The 20793-nt window shown below is 47.0% G+C and overlaps 1 protein-coding gene across 1 annotated transcript in view; it reads left to right on the plus strand.

The window, feature by feature from the left end:
• Nucleotides 1-20793, plus strand: part of LOC130108174 (ELKS/Rab6-interacting/CAST family member 1-like) — a 280684-nt gene that overhangs the window by 137681 nt on the left and 122210 nt on the right. Inside the window, exons 8-9 of the mRNA XM_056275029.1 lie at nt 7812-7949; nt 12892-13080. Coding sequence (XP_056131004.1) covers nt 7812-7949; nt 12892-13080 — 327 coding nt within the window. The remainder of the gene's footprint in view (nt 1-7811; nt 7950-12891; nt 13081-20793) is intronic.

The raw sequence follows: 20793 nt of genomic DNA on the forward strand, positions 1-20793 counted from the left end.
GCCTTTCAAGAAGGGCGGCCAATTATTGTTTGGCATTTTTATTGGTCCAAAAAAGTTTTAAAAATACAAATGATGGCATTTTTATGGTGGTCACGGTCTGCTCTGTTCTCCCTTTGTGTTGTGCAGAAACGACTCCTCGGGAGGACCCGGAGCGGGTTCCAGTTCTGACTTTGGATGAAACGCAGAGGGGTCGCTGGGGTTTGTGGTTCCTCTCCGGAACAAGCCGCTTTTAGATCAAGACTTTTAAGCCAGATGAACGGGGCCTGATAGTCTTTCACGAGCTTCTCTCGCATTACATTAGGACTCAGCTTGTCTTGATCATGATCATTCTGCACAGCTTGCAAACCACAACGCAACAACTTTCTTCCTAGCGGATTTCAAATCCCGTTGACCATGGAGAATAGAAACAGGGACACGGCGGTGCTTCAGAATTGAGCTGTTGACTTTTTGAAACATTTTGACCTCAAGTAGACGTACCGTGGCAGTTGTGTGGCAAATGTTCCCTTCTTTTCGATTTTTCTTTTTGCCAAATTTCACTTCGCCCTGCCAGCTGCAGCCTTACAAGTACCATTCGACACTGTTTGTGATGTAGTCGCAGTGGAAAACTACTGCAGTCGGTAGAACGGAGGGGCTGAAGGTCAGCCGAGGGTAACTGGTCATCACGGGTCCGGCTTTTGAAAGAGAACCTGTTTCTTTTCTATCAGTTTGTGGATAAAATTATCGCAGTCAAAACAGCACGGACGTAAACAGCGGTCAGTGGTGTGTGTGTGGGAGACGACTGAGACAGACGTCATGGTTTTAAAAACGGGTCAGACATGCCCACGCTGAGACACAGCACAGTGCCTGGCTCATGGACACATACGTGGTAGCTGGCTATCTTAGGTGGTCTGCTGAGAGGAGGTGTGTGCGGTCAGGGAGTGGGATGACATATGTGCCGGATCTGATGATAACAGCATATGCTTGTGTGTGTGTGTGTGTGTGTGTGTGTGTATGTGTGCGCGTACATGGAGAGATAGAGTGAATGACTTGTGTCCTCCTCATCATAACAAACCTGCTACTGAAAGGGAGGCCCACTGGCTTCCAGAAGAGCCTGCGGCTGCCCTCCACATCGCCTGTCCACAAAAGGCATTTCTCTTCGGAGAGCGTGTTCTTTCCTGTGTCAGTGATTCACGTGACCCGTTCTCGTCCCATCGGTTCAAGGTTCAAACCGTGTTTAACATTTTTCTTTGAGCGATTTAAATGGAAGGCGGTGCGGCGAGGCGAAATGTTTCGTCAGCCGGTTGTTATTTTGTCCTAGCGGGCCAAAGCAAACCAAGCCTGGTAAAGAATGTAATCATTTGTCTAAGACCAGAGGCGACATGCTCAATTTCATCTGAAACAGGGCCCCTGTGCTACCGGCAAGGACTCGGCGCGAGGCTATTTGTGTGTGTGTGTATGTGTGTGTTTGAAAGGTATAGCGCAAGGTGTTTTTATCTTAAAGGCCAGAATCAGATGTTAGTTGGTTTGTAATTTACTCGTTTATATGCCACTTGTGAAGACAAGTGTGTTTAGGCATCAGTCTTGTGTAACCTGCTCAGATTCATGCATGTTATGCTATTATTGCTAATGCTAATCCATCATCCTTTGGAAGTGAACTTCTTGTGTTTTTGTTTGTTTTTCAGGATTTCGAACATGCAAACATAAAGAAACATATTAGTGAACATAAAGATGTCAACCACAAAAAAAAACAAAGTTTGGACAGTCATATCACCATATCCGTACTAGATCTCTCCTAATCTGGTGTAGCCGGACCTCCATCTTGTCAAACTCACATCAGTCTTCGTCTTCTTCTCTCGGTGTACTGGCAGGTCGCAAACTACTTTAAGGTGCATACGGCCACTACTGTACAAGAGTGTGTAACTTCGTGTCATTTTACCCTATTAAATTCTACCCATCAAGCTTGTGTCACTTAAAAAGGTAGCGTGCCTTCCTGGTGATTTTAATCCCCTTTCCCTCTCCGTCTGTTCCCAGTTACCCCCACCAGATTCCACTCCCGTCCCGCCTCTCGGACTTTGTCCTGTAACCTTCCTCTTTCCACTTCATATTACATGTTCAGCGTTTTCTTTAACTCCACAGTTCCCACATCAGTCCGGAGACATTCAAGCATAAAAGGCGGCGAGGAAAGGGCGGAGACATAGTGGGCTGTACAACCAATCAAATTATGGTTGCCACAACTGAAGGCGTAGCCTGGCGGAGGCGGTCACCCGTGTGCTAACAACTTGCTAACAATTTACTTGTCCCCTGCTCGTCAAACTTTGGCGCATATAACGTGACAACTGCAAAAACTCCACCGTGTTCGCGGCAACTCTTTTCAACAAAGGAAGATAAAAGCAATTATCCATTATTATTATTATTGTTGTTGTTAGCCTAGCTAGGATACATAAATAAGGAAACGTTTCTACTCAAACGGAACACAAACCGGAAGAGGCGTGTCCGGTGGCAACCGTTTTCAACCTCACAACCAATCGAATGGCTGATTTCTGAGGTCTCGCGATGCCTCTCCAGACGCGATGGAGAGGTCTGGCTATGCGAGATCACACGTCCGACATTACTGACGAAAGACCGCATTACGGCGTACAGGAAGTCCCCGGGTTACAGACGAGTTGAGTTTCTGAGTCTGTTCTTATGTCGACTATGTATGTAAGTCAGAACAGTTACGTACAGTTCACATCGAGTGTCAAGTACTCAAGTGTTTGTCTTAGTATCTACTCATATATTTTCGTGATGTGTGTGTGGTGTTAGTGTGTGTGTGTGTTTGTGTAGATAGCGGGACCGAAAACTAAAGCACTTATGATCCTAATTCTTTTTGGAGGTGGTAGGTATTGTCTCAGAGAGTAAGGGGAAAAATCCCAGAAAATTAAAATTATGCATAATTATGCATAAATATGAAAAATATGCATTTGTCTAAAAATGGCTAAAAAACCACTTTTCTCGGCATTTCAGATGATTCTGAGCATCTTTGATTTTTTTTTACCTATATAAAAAAAATTTCTGGGACTTAAATGTTTTGGCATTATGCAAAATATATGCATTTTTGCAAAAATGCACTTATGATCCTAATTTTTCTTGGAGGTGGTAGGTATTGTTCCAGAGAGGACCAGAAAAATAGAAAATTGAAATAATTATGCATAATTATGCAAAATATGCATTTTCTAAAAATGGCTAAAAACCACTTTTCTCGGCATTTCAGATGACTCTGAGCATTTGGGGGGAGGGAGTTGGAGTGGGGGGGTGTTTAGGGGCAGGGGGAAGGCGGTTAGCTGGCAGGATGAAGAGGAGGGAGATTTAGACGGGTGGATAACCAAACCGCTACATTGTAGCGGGGTTCTTCTAGTATAATATATATTTTGCCTAAAACATCATACATATAATAGTGCAATGATAATAATAAATGTAACTGCAGTACATTATTTGTAATTGAGAGAGATAATGTGTGTAAAGGTATAAAAAACTTTTAAATAAACATTTCTTACATTTAACACTCCCACCTGCCGCTGTCCCGAAGCCCGCTCAGGGCTCACCTCTCCAGGTAGTGAAAAATACCTTCGTTTCACCGCTGGGCGCTTTATTATATTTCCGCTTCATTTCAGTCGTATTCGTTTACCTTTTCTTCGACGCAACACCGTCACTTGCGTCAGATTGGAGCTCTGAAGCCATGATTACGAGGGCAAACGCACACAGTTGTAAACTACAAAAGACTCACTGGGGGGTCGGCCCCTTTAGCCGAGATCACACTGCAGTAGTCAGTGCGTGATGTGACCAAAGCGTTGACTAAAAGACTTGTGTGGGGTGTTGCGTTGAAGCAGGGCGTAGTCTCGAGATGTTTTTCAGATGAGAAAAGGCATTGTCTGGGAGGCATTGTTTGGTCAAATCAACTGACACTGACGTTATTATGGTTTCTGAATCATTTCTCAATAAGTCAGGCTAAGAAACCAGACTTAAGTGTTATGGCCTGTCTGTCTGTCTGTCTGTCTGTCTGTCTGTCTGTCTGTCTGTCTGTCTGTCTGTCTGTCTGTCTGTCTGTCTGTCTGTCTGTCTGTCTGTCTGTCTGTCTGCCTGCCTGCCTGCCTGCCTGCCTGCCTGCCTGCCTGCCTGCCTGCCTGCCTGCCTGCCTGCCTGCCTGCGTGTCTGTCTGTGTTAATTCGATGAGATTGTAGCTGGGCATTGATTGGGCCACGTTACAACGTTTACATGGCCCGACTTAAAATTGCGACGATGGCGCGGCGTTGTTCTCCCTCGGGCTGACAGCCCGCCTAAAACAGTGTTTGGAGTGTCGCACAAAGTAGTCTGTCCCTTCATTAGTACGAACCGTTATGTGTAACTCAGTTTTTGTTTTTTTTAAATACGAGGCTTTACGGAGGTCGGTTCGTAAATTCGGGCGTTCGTAACCCCGGAGCTACCTGTAATCAATAATGCAATTTAAAATTAATTTTGACTATTACCAGTGAAACTTGTTTTTTTTTTTTTTTTTGGATTTTCCCCTTTTTTCTCCCCCCAATTGTATCCAACCAATCACCCCACTCTTTCGAGCCGTTCCGGTCGCTGCTCCACCCCCTCTGCCGATCCGGGGAGGGCGGCAGACTATGCCTCCTCCCATACATGTGGAGTCACCAGCCGCTTCTTTTCGCCTGACAGTGAGGACCTTCACCAGGGGGGCGTTGCACGTGGGAGGATCCCCCCCCCCCGGTTCCTCCTCCCTGAACAGGCGCCCCGATCAACCAGAGGAGGCGCTAGTGCAGTGACCAGGACACATACCCACATCCGGCTTCCCACCTGCAGACATGGCCAATTGTGTCTGTAGGGATGCCCGACCAAGCCGGAGGTAACACGGGGATTCGAGCCGATGATCCCCGTGCTGGCGGGCAACGGAATAGACCACCACGCCACCCGGACGCCCCCAGCGAAACTGTTTTTAAAAAAAATCTGCTGTTGAGTTTAAAATGACAACTTACAAATAACATCAAAATGCCATCAATTTTAAGCAGTGTTTACTGCCATTGTCAATGTAAACCAAAGCTTTTGTGATCACCTCTCCGCTTCAGCCACGGCACGTCCGCTGCGTCTCTCGGTCACTTTGAAAACACCACTTTACACAGTGCATTATGGTCGTTGTAGTTATTGCCACATTGAACCGTGTTGAATACTTTGCTTTTTAAACGGCATGCTAGACGCTGCAAGGCATATTACTCTGTTGCACAGTCAGTAGTAAGAGCCTCATGTGCTTTTCTTCCTTATCACCAAACTCATAAAAATACAGTTTTGAATAATTGAACCAATCATTAATTTTTTTAAACATGGAAAATGAACTGGAGTAGTGCTGGTAGTCAATACAGGGCTGACGCATTTTGGGAAGTGAACTTCTTAAGAAGGGAAAATGTTCAGCTTTTGTCTGCAGGCTTTCTCACTTCTAAGGGTAGACGAAATACATGCACGTCCGTGCACACACACACACACACATACACCCAACGAACACACCCATGGCAGTTGTGTGAATTACTGGGAAAACTGTCTAGCTTTGGCAGTGTGAAGCTTTCCCATCACTCCCCGAGGGGGGTTAATTTCCCCGTCGCCTGTTGATTGACCTACCAGAGCTTTGGGTTCGGTGGCATAATCACTGACATTAACCTATCAAGATCTACCCAGGGGTTCCTGGCTGCTTTCCCTCCAAAGATAAAACCAAGATGGCTGCCTTAAAGCTCGCTGCTTTGCCTCCTGGGAGCGGGGAACACAAAAGTCTGTGGTGTAATTGGATTCATTTATGAAATAGCTGTGGAGATTTGGACATTATCTGTCCATGTACCCATGACTGGAATGTGGCTCGTTCCATTCCTTTTTTTTCCCTTCTAATCTTGTCACCATTTCAGCAACATTGTGGTCTCTCGGTGGCTTGAAGCGTTTTCCTTGTTCTTTATTGGTTTCTCATGTCCATTAAATAATGAATTCTTTTGAGTGCATAAGTATTCGCTTCTCGTAGAACACAAGCTCTCAGAATGTCCTAAAAAATGGCTGCTGTGATCAAATGTGATGTTGATGCTTTGCAGCACTTTGTGAATGGTGCCTTGTCCGCACGTGGGAAACCACCGAAGAAGTGTCATGTTGGTGAACGGAACAAAAAAGAAAATAGGTGTTTTGCTGTACTGATGTCCAAAAAGACTTCAGGTTTATCAAACTGGTTTCTCTTCCTCAGTGTAAGATTAACGGTTAATTTGTTTAAAGCGCTCGTGTTAAGGTTGAAAACAACGTGTGTCAGCAGATGTGATGTCCCCCCCCCCGCGATCAAATGATAAACCTCTGCTGTCTCGCTGCATCGCAGTGTCCGACCACGACTGCATCTGCTCGTGTTTTGTTTGGTACATCCCGAAGCGATCTGTTTGAGAGAGAGGGAGGGTGCGTGTGTGTGTGTTTGTGTGTGTTTTGTTCTGTGGATATTCATCAGATAAAGCCTGTTGAGCAGCACAGCTGGCAATTACGATGCCGCTTTAGGACATGAGGTTTAGCCGCAGATAGACAGACAGACAGAGAGATGAAATCCCTAAAGTCAATAGACCAAATTCACTCAGGGCAGCACTAAAACCGACCCCAGAAAACAAACCCCTTTTACGTTGTCTCATCAGATGGGTTCAAGGATCCAAGAGGATGAGGTGAACATGGGAAGCTCTCAGGATCCAGAGTCAGTGCTGTGTACGCCTCGCCGTTAAGTCCTCTAGGGAGGAGTCTCTCACCATTGGTGATGCGCTAATTACTCCTAACCGAACATTACCACGGAGGCTTTTCATTGCTGCTCATCTTTGAGATGCCAGGACAGGCGGATGGGATACATTACTGCAGGAAATTGGGGAATGGAGCCAGAGGCTGAGCGCATTATTCAGTGTCTAGATTCATCTTCTCAAAGAAGGAGTGGTGGCGTGGGCCATTGGTGTCTTCTCTTGGTGTCACTTGGTCTCTGTAGTCGTGCGTTTGGGTAGATGATGTGTGTGTGAGTTCACTTTCTAGATTGTTGCGACTATGAAGCTCATAATCTGGAGCTGTCTATAGCAGTGAAAGAGCTATGTGAACTCTGTGGGGGTTTTCTTTCCAACCAAACACTACACCACCTCAGTTTCACTGGTTAACACACTTTCAACCACACAGAGAAGGACTACTTAGCAGAGTCAGCTGGTGTAATGTTGGGTTGTAATGAAAACCTTCACACACATGGTATACAGGTATCCACAACGCAAGATTAAAGCTGAAATCTGTAATTTCCCTCATCTGTCACTCTCTCCAGCAGTGAGAACTACAAACCAGGTGTAGCAGGACTACAAACCAGGTGTAGCAGCCATTGAGGCTGGTTTGCCGTCAGCTCAGGAGTAAACAGTTCCCACCCTTGTAAAAAGGGATTCTGGGACCAAAGTTAACACAGACAGTCTGATGTATTACAAACTACATCACAATATATGGGAGCACTGTTGTACAGTCATATTGCTTGTCATGGCCATGTCGGCGTCACGTTTCAGTCTTTTTTCCAACATGTGCGTGTTTGCCACTGCACCAGTGTTCTGTCAGCAGCAACTCTCTCATGTAAATCCAAGCAAAAGTCATGGAGAATATCCTTGAAAAATCCTGGAAAATGGTTCCCTGAAAAGAGTGAGATCCCTGAGAGATAAAGTAACCATTTGTTAATGGAGAAAATCCTGGATTTCAGCATTCGATATCACTTGTTTATAGCGTGCTTTTCCCCTGTTACTTTGATAGCTAACCTCTTTAGTATGTCTCTGCTTCTCTGTGTGCAGATTGAGAACCTTCTGGAGCAGCTGAAAGATAAAGACAAACAGCTGGCCGGCCTCAGGGAGCGGGTCAAAGGCCTTCAGACCGACTCGAGCAACACAGATACCGCCCTGGCCACGCTGGAGGAGGCGCTGTCAGAAAAGGTACTCCATGTGGACGTGAAGAAGGGATGAAGGGAGAGAGAGAAAGGGGGCACCTCCTCTGTCAGAAAAGCCATTTGATAAAGAGAGAGAGCGGTGATATCCAAGGGATTGACCTGTAACCAGAAGGGTCTTCACAAAGGAAGGGATGGACAGATGGATGGCTAGATGGAGATAGATGGAGGGATGGATGATGGATGGATGGTGGTGGTGTTGGGTTAGAGATGAGACACTACCAGAAAAGACCGATAGGTTGGATGGTAGATAGAAGCTAACATCTTGGCAAGTTAAAGGTACAGCATGTAAGTTTGTGTACTTAAACAGTTTGATAAAAATAACAGATCCACAGCTGTCGTGTAAATATGCTAGTAAAGAACCGCTTTTCATTATTTATTTTTGTTTTTAAAAATTCAACAGCTCTACAAAATCTGCTGTGTTGTGTTGTAAATTCAAACACAACAAAAGGTCAGTCCCACGTGGCAATGTACACTTCAACAGCCAGTTGGTGTTCCTAGTTTGGATGGATCCATGTTTAATTGGCTGTTACGGTGACTTGTGCAGATTGTTCACAACTTTAAACACCGACCATTGACCCGTTTTTAACAAATGTGATTCTAACATGCTGATTACATTTGGAAAAAGTTCAGTTACATCATTTTGCAAGACTGTGGCTTTAGGATTTAAACATATGCGCGGTCTGAGGCAGTTATTTTTTCTTTTTTCCGTGCAGTAAGAACAAACTGAAGTCAGAGCAAATTGATGAATCCACACGTTTTGCTTGAAACTTCCAAACGCGGGGTTTAGTCACAGATTTATGTGTGTAAACTGCACATGAATTAGGCCCATTGTCTGTACGACATGATCAACGGTCTTAATAAGAGGCTTTTCAGCAAGATTGTCTCATTGTGTTTCAAGAAAATTCATCTTGCTTTGTCTTGCCGTTATATCTGTTTTTAAGTAACTTATGATGGCAAGACACAGGCCAAATATCTGCGATTGGCGGGGTTTCTAGCCTGCGTCATCAATGGTGATGATATTGGATAATGATATTTGTCTCGTTTTAAGAATCCTGCATTTTTAATCTGTGTCTCTGGCTGCATAAAAGACTCTCATTCAGACCATGACAACATGGTGGTGGAGGTTTAGTGATCCTGTGACCAGTGCTCAGACCAGAAACTTGGTTTTAGACCTTAGAGGTCATGCTGGTCTTTGACAAATGCCACCTAGCTGAGTCTCTGCAAACCGTCTGTCTGTCTCGTAATTTACAAATCACGGACCACACTGGAGGAAGTCCTGTCTGAGGAAAAAAAAAAAAGAGAGTGATGGAGAAGGGGAGGAACTGGATGAAGGGAGGGTGAAGGTGAAGATAGAGAGAGGATTAAAACCCTGCTTGTAGCTGTACTGAGTGGAGGGAGGAAATGATCTATAGAATGAGAGGAGTATGGGGTTTTTTTTGGGGGGGGCAGGGGGATGGAACGTGGAACAGCCTTACAGACACATCTCTGGTGGAAGGAAGGAAGGACCTGTAGCCGTGGGGGGGATGAATCGTGTTAAGGAATGAAGGGAGGCGGGGGGTGGAAACAGGGAGAATGCAGCAAATACTTTGCAGGACCTGAAAGAAGTTGAAGGAGCGGCACAAAAGTTACACAACTGAAGGTGCGTGAATAGGAGCAGGTTTTGCACGTTTAACAGATAAAGCGAGACGTGCACGCACAAATCTCACAGAAGACAGGAAGCGCCAATAGAGCGAGCGTCGTAGAATATGGCCCCCAAGTAGCGTAGTGCGCGGGCAGCATATCTCCATGACTTAAATCAGATCATCTGGCCTGCACAGCCTGTTTAAATACTGTACTCACAAGCACCGGATACTGGGTACTGCGAAACCATGGCGGAGAACAATTACCGTGTTGGAGGCGTGATGAACTAAACTCACCCCCACATGTGTGTTCAGTAAGCATTTCTGGCATTGGGTCCGCGTTACCGTCTGTGTCTGGCTGTGTGCGAGGGGATGGCCTCCATGTTGGTCGTAAATGTTCAGCATTTGTTGTTCTCTGGCACAGCGAAGGAGCAGCTGGTCTCCATAAAGCCTCACCTCAGCACCAGTGATTTAGCCCGCTGCCGCTGCCGCCGCCGCCACCACTAACTCTAAAAGATTAATCCCCTCCCGGGCCACTGCGGCCTTTTGTTTTCGGTAATTTGTACCGCATTTCGCCACGCGGGACATTTACCCAATAAAAAAAAAAAAAAAAAAAAAGAAGAATCCCATTGATTTTTTTTTTTTTTTTTAATTCAGAGGTGAATGGGGCACTTGCGGGGAACGTGGAAAATCCGACTCACCCGAATAGCTGGAATCCCAGCGAAGAATCCCGGTTTTCAAAGATGTGAAGTTTTTCCCACACAAACCGTTAGTGATGTGTTTATGTATTTACATGAATGGTGACGGGGTTGTGTGATGACAGGATGCTGGCTTGGTGCTGCAGAAGGCTTTCAAACGGCGCCCCAGGATTTACAGATGTGTGCTGTGCACTACCAGCCTTGTACCTCATGGGCTACATCACCTGGGAGGGCGTGGGTTTGATTCTGAAATTGATTTGGCGTTGCTTGGCTTTGTTTGTGTGCGGAAACAAAAAGTTGTTGCTAGCAAACATGGTTGTTGGTGCAGCAGGCTGGGGGATGTTGTGGAGTTTACGTGGTTGTTAGCACCGCGGGCTAAAAATGGTTGCTAGTTAACAGTTTACAGTAAAACAAGCGGTCCCGACCAGGACAGATGTGGACAGCCAGCTGGACTGCACACTTCACAGTGGCTGCCAGAGGTTAGCACTGCGTGGGTTGTGTGCATGCATACATGTGTGCATGTGCATGTATGTGTGCGTGCGTGCGTGGGGGTGTGAACACACACACTTGTTTATCTGTTTGTGTCCATACACGTCTTTTTGTGTATCCAATACATGGGGTTGACTTGACTTGCACCCGGGCCTGCCAAGTGTAAACTCGCGTCCGGACCTGACGGAAGAAGGTCAATCAACACATCCTAAGTAGAACCGGACGAGAAAGGTTATAGCGAATCTGGCCGTGTGTGTGTGTGTGTGTGTGTGTGTGTGTGTGTGTGTGGGTGTGCGTGCGTGCGTGTGCGTGCAGTTCCTTTCAGGAGGCAAAGAGACTTGAGGTTTTCCACACATTTTATTTCCTTTGACTTGAGTTGAGTTACACATTTGGATCATTCAATCACAAAGTGTTTACTTTGTGCTCGCCGAAATTAGTCCGTTAGCGTAAGTGTGACGCTGGCAGACGTTTCAGGCGTCGAGATACTTGAGACTTTTTTTTTTTTTACACAAAACAATACTTTATTGGCCAAATTAGTTTTTGTAGCTTTTGCCGACTTTGAAACGAATAGAATAATCGCACAATATGCCGTAAATCCCTTTTCTCCGCTGACCCATCTCCACCCAGAAACCACTTCTGATACGGCCTGCGTATAATTCAGCTGTGATGAGGGGAGCGCTGGCGAGCCGCGCAGACTTTGTGGTCAACACAGGGTGTGTGTAATGTGTTTACAAGAGTGAGTGTATGCGCTGCTAATCACACACCCTGTCACACAACCCCGCTCTTGGAGCCAGTCGCAAGCCGCAAGTGCTGTGGTTCTAATTAGCAGGCCGGGGCGCCGTGCCCGTACCGGGCCCCATTTACCTTGCTGTGTGCGCCTGCGTGTCGTAGCACATGCCAAGGTGTGCACGTACAGGTACATGTGTGAGCGCATGTATGTGTGTGTGGTACGAGTGTACAGTTGCGCGTGTGTGTACATCTTATCTGTCTGTGTTGTGTATGCCTGCCCTCGCCAGTGTGTTTACGCGTGGTCTGCTCCCTGATGTCTCATGGAGAGAAGTTTTATTGTCACTTCCTGGTTTCTCTCCCCAAGCCCCAAATATCCTAGAGATATTTCATGGTGTTGGGGAAATACCCAGAACCTATTAACTGTGTGGTCTCTCTCGCTCGCTTGCGCTCTCTCTCTCTTTCTTCCCACCACGCGGTGCCGTACTGTACTGTGCCAGGGCCAGTTAGCGGGGTGTATTTGTCCAATCGCCCAGGGGTTTAAAGCTGCCAATCACGCGGCGATGCCATGTCGTAAAGCCCGGCTGCTGAGCCGTCGTGCTCCGTGCCTAAATAAACACCTGTATAAACACCTTGATAATCACTTCAGCCCACACCTAAACACACACACACACACGCACCCGTCTTAGCATGCTCTCGCCGGTTCACACACCTCGTGTGCCCCGCCGCCCGTGGCGTGCACCTGGGCTCTGGTCAGCACCCAAATCCCCGGCTCACCGTCCGATGGAGGTTGAAGAATAGAGAAAATTATGACGCGAACATTCCTGCTCCGTTTATCAGTCGGCAAGATGGAGTGATTAGCAGTGATCTACTCTCCAATCCATTCTCAATAAATCTCTCTCACTCCCTTTCCCCTTCACCCCTCCCTCTCTCTCTCTCTCTCTCTCTCTCTCTCTCTCTCTCTCTCTCTCTCTGTACTACTTGGCTGGGATCTCCCTGTGTGCCTGCTGTTATTTATGATGGTATTATTTATGATGGGCTTTGAGTTTGAGTTTGAGTTTCTGACTTCACATTGCAGAAGCATCACTGTTGGCCTTTATAGTCAGTGAGACAGACAGAGAGAGAGAGACAGCTTTATTGACGGTCTTAACAATGAGGCAGACAAACAGAAATACAGCATGCCTGACAATATGGTGTTCTTGGGTATTGAAAATAGGAGGCAAAACACCAATTTTATCTCCCGGTTTATCCCGTCCCTAAATCTCAGCCAGTGTCATGACAATGCCATACAAATCATAGTGATAGCCGTCTCATCCTTCTTTGCTTTGTCTCTGCTTTCTCTGTTTGTCTCCAACACCGGCCCTCGCCCCCCCCCCCTTCTTTCTATGCATCTCAGGAGCGAGTAATCGAGAGTTTACGTGAGCAGAAGGAGCGGGAGGACAGGGCTCGGATGGAGGAGCTGGAGCTGATGAGGAAGGAGAACCTGGAGCTGAAGAACAGGCTGTCGGCTCTTCAGCCCCAGAACCTGTCTGCGAGCCTGGCCAGCAACGCCGTACAGACCACCGGACAGAAACCCGATGGAGAGGTCAGTGTGGGTCGCAGGAGAGGGGGGGGGAGGATGGAGCAAAGATGAACGTTTGGTTCCGGGGAACGGGAGTCAAGCAAGTTAACAGAACCTTTGAATGGAGGGACAACTGGTGCTGGAAGAATAGAAACAAGGGAGAAATGCTGAAAAAGTGTGTGTGTGGGGGGGAGGGCATTTTTTTGTTTGGGTCCTACAAGTAAAGGTGTTATTTCTGGGCGAGGGCCAGGTTTAAGGTTAATTTTAGGGTTCGGGGTTAGAGAGAAGAATTCAGACTGGAACTTAAGCATTTTGTCCCCACAAGGATATATAAACGTGTGTGTGTGTGTGTGTAGACAAACAGCGGTCATCAATATTTCATCTCCATCCACATCACGAGAGACCTGCATGTACCAAAGCTGCTGCTTCTCCACTTTAAAAAAAAGAGAAAAGCTCAAACTCCAAATCTTAAGACTCAGAAACCATCAAGTAAATAATAAAGGGTGCTTCCTTCACCCCCCTTTACTGTCAGGTACCTCAGTCCAGCACCATCACACTTCATGATTAATTTTCTTACTGCACAAAGTACAAAATAAATAAAAGAAGTAGACGACTTTAGTTTTACTGCCGCTCTACCGCGGTTGTAATAGGCTACCTGTACCCTGTATTTAAACTGCTAACATCTCAGTAAAAGTGATTCCTCGTCTGCCGTTACCTCCCGACACGCTCCGACTACACTGTCAGTGACTCCCCAGCGAAGCGCCTGCCCACACTACTTTATTTCCTGGGATAAAGGGATGAATTAAAAGAGGGTGATGTAAAAGATCCCTCCATCCCTGTCCCACTGCCAAGTACGAGGCCTCTCGCTCTCTCTCTCTCCCTCTCACTCCCTCCCTCTCTCTCTCTCCCTCTCGCTCCCTCGCTCTCTCTCTCTCTCTCTCTCTCTCTCTCTCTCTCTCAGTTTCTCCCCTTTCCTGGGCTTACAAGCCAGGACAGACTCTCGCCCTGCCAGAATTTATGAGAATGTTTTCTTTCTTTTTGCTCATATAAAGCCTACATATCTCATTCCTGTGAAATGATATCTTGTTGAATGTTGACGCGGCACCACATGAAAGGCCCGGCAGCTCAATAGCTCTTTGTAAGTGAGCAGATCCACTCCTTGACAGAAGTGCTGCCATAATTGGACTATTTCGTGTACTCGGCAGCAATCAGAGCTGTTATGTAAACTCACCAGTTGTGCAAAAACGGCACAGATAATGGTTGTTTGTTTGTTAGTGTGTGTGTGTGTGTGTGTGTGTGTTGGTGTGTGTTTTTGTGCATTTGTGTGTGGGTGTACATGTATCTATGTTATCATTATGCATGAGTATGCATGTGCAAGTGTGTTGGTGTGTGTGATCCTGTTGTTGTGCGTTGGAATGTGAGACAACCCTCATAGTCAGCAGGTCAGAGGTGATTACACTCTGATCAGTCTCACCACACACACACACACACACACACGCCTCAGGGTGACGGAACGATGTACTGGTGTTGCAACACCCAGCACATCCTCCCAGAGGAGCGTTTTATGTCAACATTTTGGGGGAGGGAAGCAACATTTCTGTTAGTCATCAGATCACGTACACACAGTGGACCCCTTACTGCGTGTGCAGATGTCAGCCGGGCTACTAGAGGAGGTTTACATCTGGACCCGAGCTGACATCCTCATCCTCTTCTTACCAAACAGTCTTTGTTGATGGCCGAGTTAATATGGGACCTCCTAGGAACCAGACACTCAGATGCAGCTCTTCAAAGAGAACACAGAACTCGGCCAAAGACACATTAAGGGAAGTGGTTGACCTTTTCAGACTAAAAGCAGCAGGGTCATTCACAGACCTAGGACCAAGTTCCCTCTGACATCCTCCGAAATTCTCGTGTTTTTTTTTTCTTTGTCTCTTTCTCACATTGCTCACCTGCATGTTTAGATGGAGCCCTTAAAAATCGATGGCCTTCAGATGGTCAGTTGATAATGCGCAGTAGATAAGACCAATCAATCACTGATTGGTGCCCCACAAGTGACATGAAGACGCTCGACTCTCAACCTCGGAGGGAGACGGCAAGAGGGAGGGAGATAAAGGAGAGCTAGAGAGAGATTTCTTTCATGTTTACTGAACTTCTCAAATCATTATCATTCCAGTCGTTTTTCATTGTTTCCTGCTTGCTGAAGCTAAGTTTCTCTGACTCCCGTCCCGCCCCTGACCGGGAGTCAGCTATTCCAATGTGAGCCCTGGCGGCCCCACACATAACTACATCATTTGTGATATTTACACTGTAGGTGATTTTCGAGGAATAACATTTGTTATTTCATTGACCATATATGAGACTGTATTCTCTCCCCCCCCCATCACCCAGCTCTCATAATATAAGAAATTCCTAACGGAAGGACCCACCTCCTCGAGCGGCTGTCTCTCTCTCCTCCTGTCACTGTCTTCCACTAGAGGGCCATAACAATCTCCAGTCCTTGCACCTAATGTGTTTTGTGTTGGCTGAGATCAGGCTTGATGTGTGCAGGACGTGCAGTGGGGCGAGGCGGGGTGGCGGATGGGGTTGAGGTGAGGGTAAACATCGGTTCTGCTCGCCACCCCCAGTGGGCCAGGCAACCCCTGTAGTGCACAGAACTGGTCCCTTCACACTTGCACATGTGACACACACACACACACACACACACACACCATCATCATCATCATCTTCGGCGGTCACTTGGGTTCGACTGTCTTCCTCCTAGGTCCTTGTGGGTCTTCAGGTGGGCGTAGAGGCCAATCCTGGAGCCACATATTGTGGGGGCAGTGTGGGTGAGGGTGTGAAGAAGTGGTTGAGGATGTGGTTTGGGTGTTTCTGGTGTCTTGCTTCTTTCTGAGTCTGCGCTTGTTTTCAGCAGCACAGTGGAGGGTCATGGTTGTGGTGCCCAGCACCCTCACGGACAGCCGGTCTCCAGGCCTTCCTGTTTTGTGCTGCTGGTTCCCAGGTGTTAAGGTGGACGCCAGACCTGTTGACGTGGGCCTCGGTGTTATCTTCATATCACTTCTTTGGTCCTCCTGGGGCACGGCGTCCCATCACGAGCCGAGACACACAAGCACACACGCACACAGGAGATACACAAAGCTGCAGGGTATAAGAGCCAACTTGGAAATGTGCACACCCATCATACGCAGCTCTTACATACACACACACACACACACACACACACACACGCACGCACATTAAAAGGACTACACATAAACTCCATATAGTCCAGTTCAGAGTTGGAGTTCAAATGGGAAGAATTCCTGGCGATGTCTCCACCTATATGTCCCCTAAATCTGTATTGTTGTTTGTATATTCAGATATCTACGCAATATGATTCACATCATTTTTTCCTCTTTTTTTTTCATACAGCGTGTCTACAGCTGTGTCTCCCATATTGCTGGCTTGGCTTGCGAGTTGTGTTTATCAGGAGAGTTTGTTGTCATTGGCAGCCGGTGTTTGTTCAGATCGGCTCGTGGTAATAGTTAACAGACATCTGAACACACTTTGGGGCTTTTTCTAATGACAGACTCAAACACAGCGACATGTACACTCCCAGACTTATCGAGACCTGTCTCTGAATCGCTCTGTGTGTGTGTGTGTGTGTGTGTGTGTGTGTGTGTGTGTCCGTCCATGTCTATGTCTGTGTTTAGTGCTCACTTGATGATGTTTAAACGAGTGGCCTCAGCTGTCTCAACAAGCTAAACAATCTTCACAAACACACTATAGAGGGAGAGAGAGAGGGAGAGAGACGGAGAGAGAGAAAGATAATTCTAGGTTCCAACCTTCCTCTGGGATATTTTTCTGCTGAGAAGAAAGAATTCATTATTGTAGCCCGTCTCTTTTTTTTCAACATTTATCTTTAGAATAAAAGAGAAAAAAAACACAAACAGAAAAAAATAGAGACGTTTGGTGGTCTCATAAAATCACAGGCAAACGGAGGGAGACGGTAATTTCATAATGATAATGACTAAACTCCCCTCCCAGAGCGAGAGATGCCCCAGGGAGGGCACTGATAGAAGCAAACCACAGAAAAGCGGCAGAGGAAACAGGGGGGGGTGTTGAGATGATGATGATGATGATGATGATGAAGGGGTGAGAGCGGATGAGGGGGGAGATTGGTTCCGCTTCAGATATACTGTGACCCCAACCACTGACTCTTATGTAGATTTACCTTACCCCCCAACACACACACACACACACACCTACCCTCCAGTCCACCCAAGGTGGGATGAGCTCACATCTGACCCTGTGTGTTAGTGTCCACGGGCTATCTCTCTCTGTCAGGACAGCGTGATGTTGATATAGCCTTCTCTTTTTTTTCTAGCTGTATATTATATTCCCTAATCATGTTTTAATTGTACCTCTCTCACCTATAAATAAGGCAGATAAGGTTTACAACAAGTCATGTCCGCTGTCAGCTGAATTTTCAGCTCCATCCATCTGCGAGAAGATGTAAAGTACCTGAAATTAGGGGGGGGGGGGGCATTTACAACAACAATCATTTATATAGTACTTTTCAAGGGATTCAAGGACGCATAACACTTAGTGCAGCAGACAAAAATAATACAAGAACAGAAAATAAAAATAGCAAAATTGCCAGGGATGATGGAACTGGCCAGAGACCATAGGCCTAGGTGAACAGGTGAGTTTTCAGAAGTTTTTTAAAAGTGTCCAAGGAAGCAGTGTTGCAGATCTCTGCTGGGAGAGAGTTCCAAATGGTGGGGGCTGCCACACTGAAGGCTCTGTCCCCAAAAGTCCACAGGCTGGTGTGGGGGATGGAAAGCAGGCTTGTGTCTGCAGACAGTAGATTCCGGGATAGACTATAGCGGTGGAGGAGTTCAGGTAGGTAGTGGGGGGCAAGGGCATGGAGGGATTTGTAGGTGAGGAGGAGAGTTTTAAGGAAAGGCAGGACTTGACCGGAAGCCAGTGAAGGTGGATGAGGGTGGGGTTGAAGTGCTTCTAGGGATGTGGGTGGGTGAGAACCCTGGCAGCTGAGTTCTGCACATACTGAAGCATGTCCAGGGCTTTGCTGGGTATTCCAGACAGGACTCCATTTCTGTCATCCAGACGAGAGTTGATGAAGGCATGGATGAGCGTCTCTGCCAAGTGATGGCCAGAGTCTGGAGATGGTTTTGAGGTGAAAGGAAGCAGATTCAGTGGTGGATTTTATATGTGACTGGAATGAGAGTGTGGAATCCAGAATAACACCCAGTTTGCGGACTTATGGGGATGGGCAGCTGTCCATGCCAAGAAGATCTCCAACCTTCCAGAGCAGCACCTTGGAAGCCACAACCATGAGCTCTGTCTTATTGCTATTTAGCTTAAGTAGATTTGATGACATCCAAATTTTTATTTGGTACAGGCAGTTGACAAGGGATTATGGGAGGAGCTGAGTGGATGATTTAGTGCTGAGATACAGCTGCGTGTCATCAACATAGCAGTGGAAGTTTAAACTATGGTGGTGGATGATCTTACCAAGGGGGGCATGTAGATGGTAAAGAGGAGGGCTCCAAGCACAGAGCCTTGGGGCATGCCTTGGTTGACTGGGGCTGGGGTGGATCTAGAGTCTCTGATAGTGATAAACTGTTTCCTTTTGTAGAGATATGACTGGGACCAGAAGAGAGTTGCAGTGGTGAGGCCTATGTATTCAGATAAATGGTTGAGGAGAATCATGTGGGAAACAGTGTTGAAGGCTGCAGAGAGGTCCAGGAGGATGAGAATGCTGATGTAGCCAGAATCAGCAGCGATGAGGAGGTCATTGGTGATTTTGATTAGGGCGGTGTCTGTGCTGTGGTGTGCTTTAAAAGCAGATTGAAAGGCTTCATTGAGATCATGGTTGGACATGTGCTGATGGAGTTGGGCAGAAGCTGCTCTTTTCAGGATTTTACTGAGAAAAGGAAGGTTGGAGATCGGCCGGTAGTTGGTGAGGTCATCTGGGTCCAGACCTGGCTTATTGAGGATAGGGGGTGACTGTGGCCATTTTGAAGCTGGAGTGTACTGTGCCAGGTTCCAGAGTGGAGTTGTTTAATGTCCACCATGATGTAGCAGAGGGAAGGTAGACATGCCTTGATCAGGGCTGTGGGCATTGGATCCAGGGAACAGGTGGAGGCCTTGGCCATGATGACCAACTTAGCAACTTGAGGAAGATCCATGGGGGAGAAGGAGAATAGGCAACACTGAGGTAGGCACACAGCAGGGGGAGCAGTGCCCTGTGGCTGAGGTGCATGTGGAGGGGAGGGGAAGGCACCAGAAGCTGCTGTTGGATAGAATCCCCTTTGGCCTTGAAGAAGGTACTTGGAACAGAGGTCGGGGGAACCTGAAGGGTGGGGGCATCAAAGGGGCGAAATGGCCAGTTGATGGTGGAGAGCAACATTCTAGGGTGGTTTTGCTAGTTGCCAATGAGAGTGGAATAATATTGCATCTTGGTCTGGGAGAGAGCTTCTTCATAGTTCTTCACGTGAACTTTTAAGGCCTCAGGAAGGACAGTGAAGCTGTGCCTTTTACAGAGCCTCATCATTTGACAACTGGTGGCCTTCATGGTGTGAAATTTGGTGGTGACCCAGGGGGCAGGATGGGAGAAGGAGACAGTACAGGCTTTTGAGGGGGGCAAGAGAGTCAAGGCTGCAGGATAAGGCTGCATTGTACTGGGCTACCAGGCCATCCACCGTGGTTTCAGGAGGATCTGAGGCCATATGGGTCGCTATCATGTTAGTCAGGTCTGGTGCACTCACTGTCTTGATATTCCTGAACGTAATGGTACGTTTCATGTGCTTCCTTGTTTAGGGAGCAAGTGTTCAGTAGCATGAACATTGCAGTGTTGTTTATAGATGCTGATGCAGGTGATGTAGGAGGAGTGGCTGACATTGTCATCACTGTTGTGATGATGTCGACATCACAGTGCGATAGAACATCTGTCAGACAGTACAGATGGAATATCATGATCCGAGTAAATAACTTACATTGGGAGGCCCTATGGACATAGGGGGGCGATGCAAGAGTCTGAGAGATGTAATGTCAGGGAGGCAGTTTGGATGTGGTGGTTGAGGTTGATGTATCGAGCACCATTTTAACAACAGAGGAGCACCAGCTAGCCACTGAAGCTGGGTGCCGGGGAGGAGGAACCTAGCCCCAGCCCAAAAGAGAGAGCGGGGATAGTCCTGAAATCGTAGCAGAGAACACTGTGGTTGGGGTGTACTAGAGTGGATAATCCACAGTTTGTTGAGTACACCAGTGGATCGCTAGCAAACAAGCAGGCTGACAGCTGGTTGGTGGAGAGTAGGTGAGTACACAGATCCGCAAGTGTACAACCATCAACTTGTTAGCAACACAGGACTGGAACATGTTGGGATAAGATAGGAAGTGGCAGAGATAGTCCACACAGATATTAGGGCTGTTGATCAATAAATTAACTAATCGCATAATTTGTTGTGCTTAATTGCGATTAATCGCTTTTTTTTCTTAAGCCTGAAGCTTGTCTCTACTACTACTACTTTCGGCTGCTCCCGTTAGGGGTCGCCACAGCGGCTCATCCGTTACCATTTCCTCCTGTCTTCTGCATCTTCCTCTGTCACAACAGCCACCTGCATGTCTTCCCTCACCACATCCATAAACCTCCTCTTTGGCCTTCCTCTTCTCCTCTTCCCTGGCAGCTCCATATTCAGCATCCTTCTCCCAATATACTCAGCGTCTCTCCTC

This window comes from Lampris incognitus, chromosome 2, assembly GCF_029633865.1.
Source record: "Lampris incognitus isolate fLamInc1 chromosome 2, fLamInc1.hap2, whole genome shotgun sequence".
NCBI classification, from domain to species: Eukaryota; Metazoa; Chordata; class Actinopteri; order Lampriformes; family Lampridae; genus Lampris; species Lampris incognitus.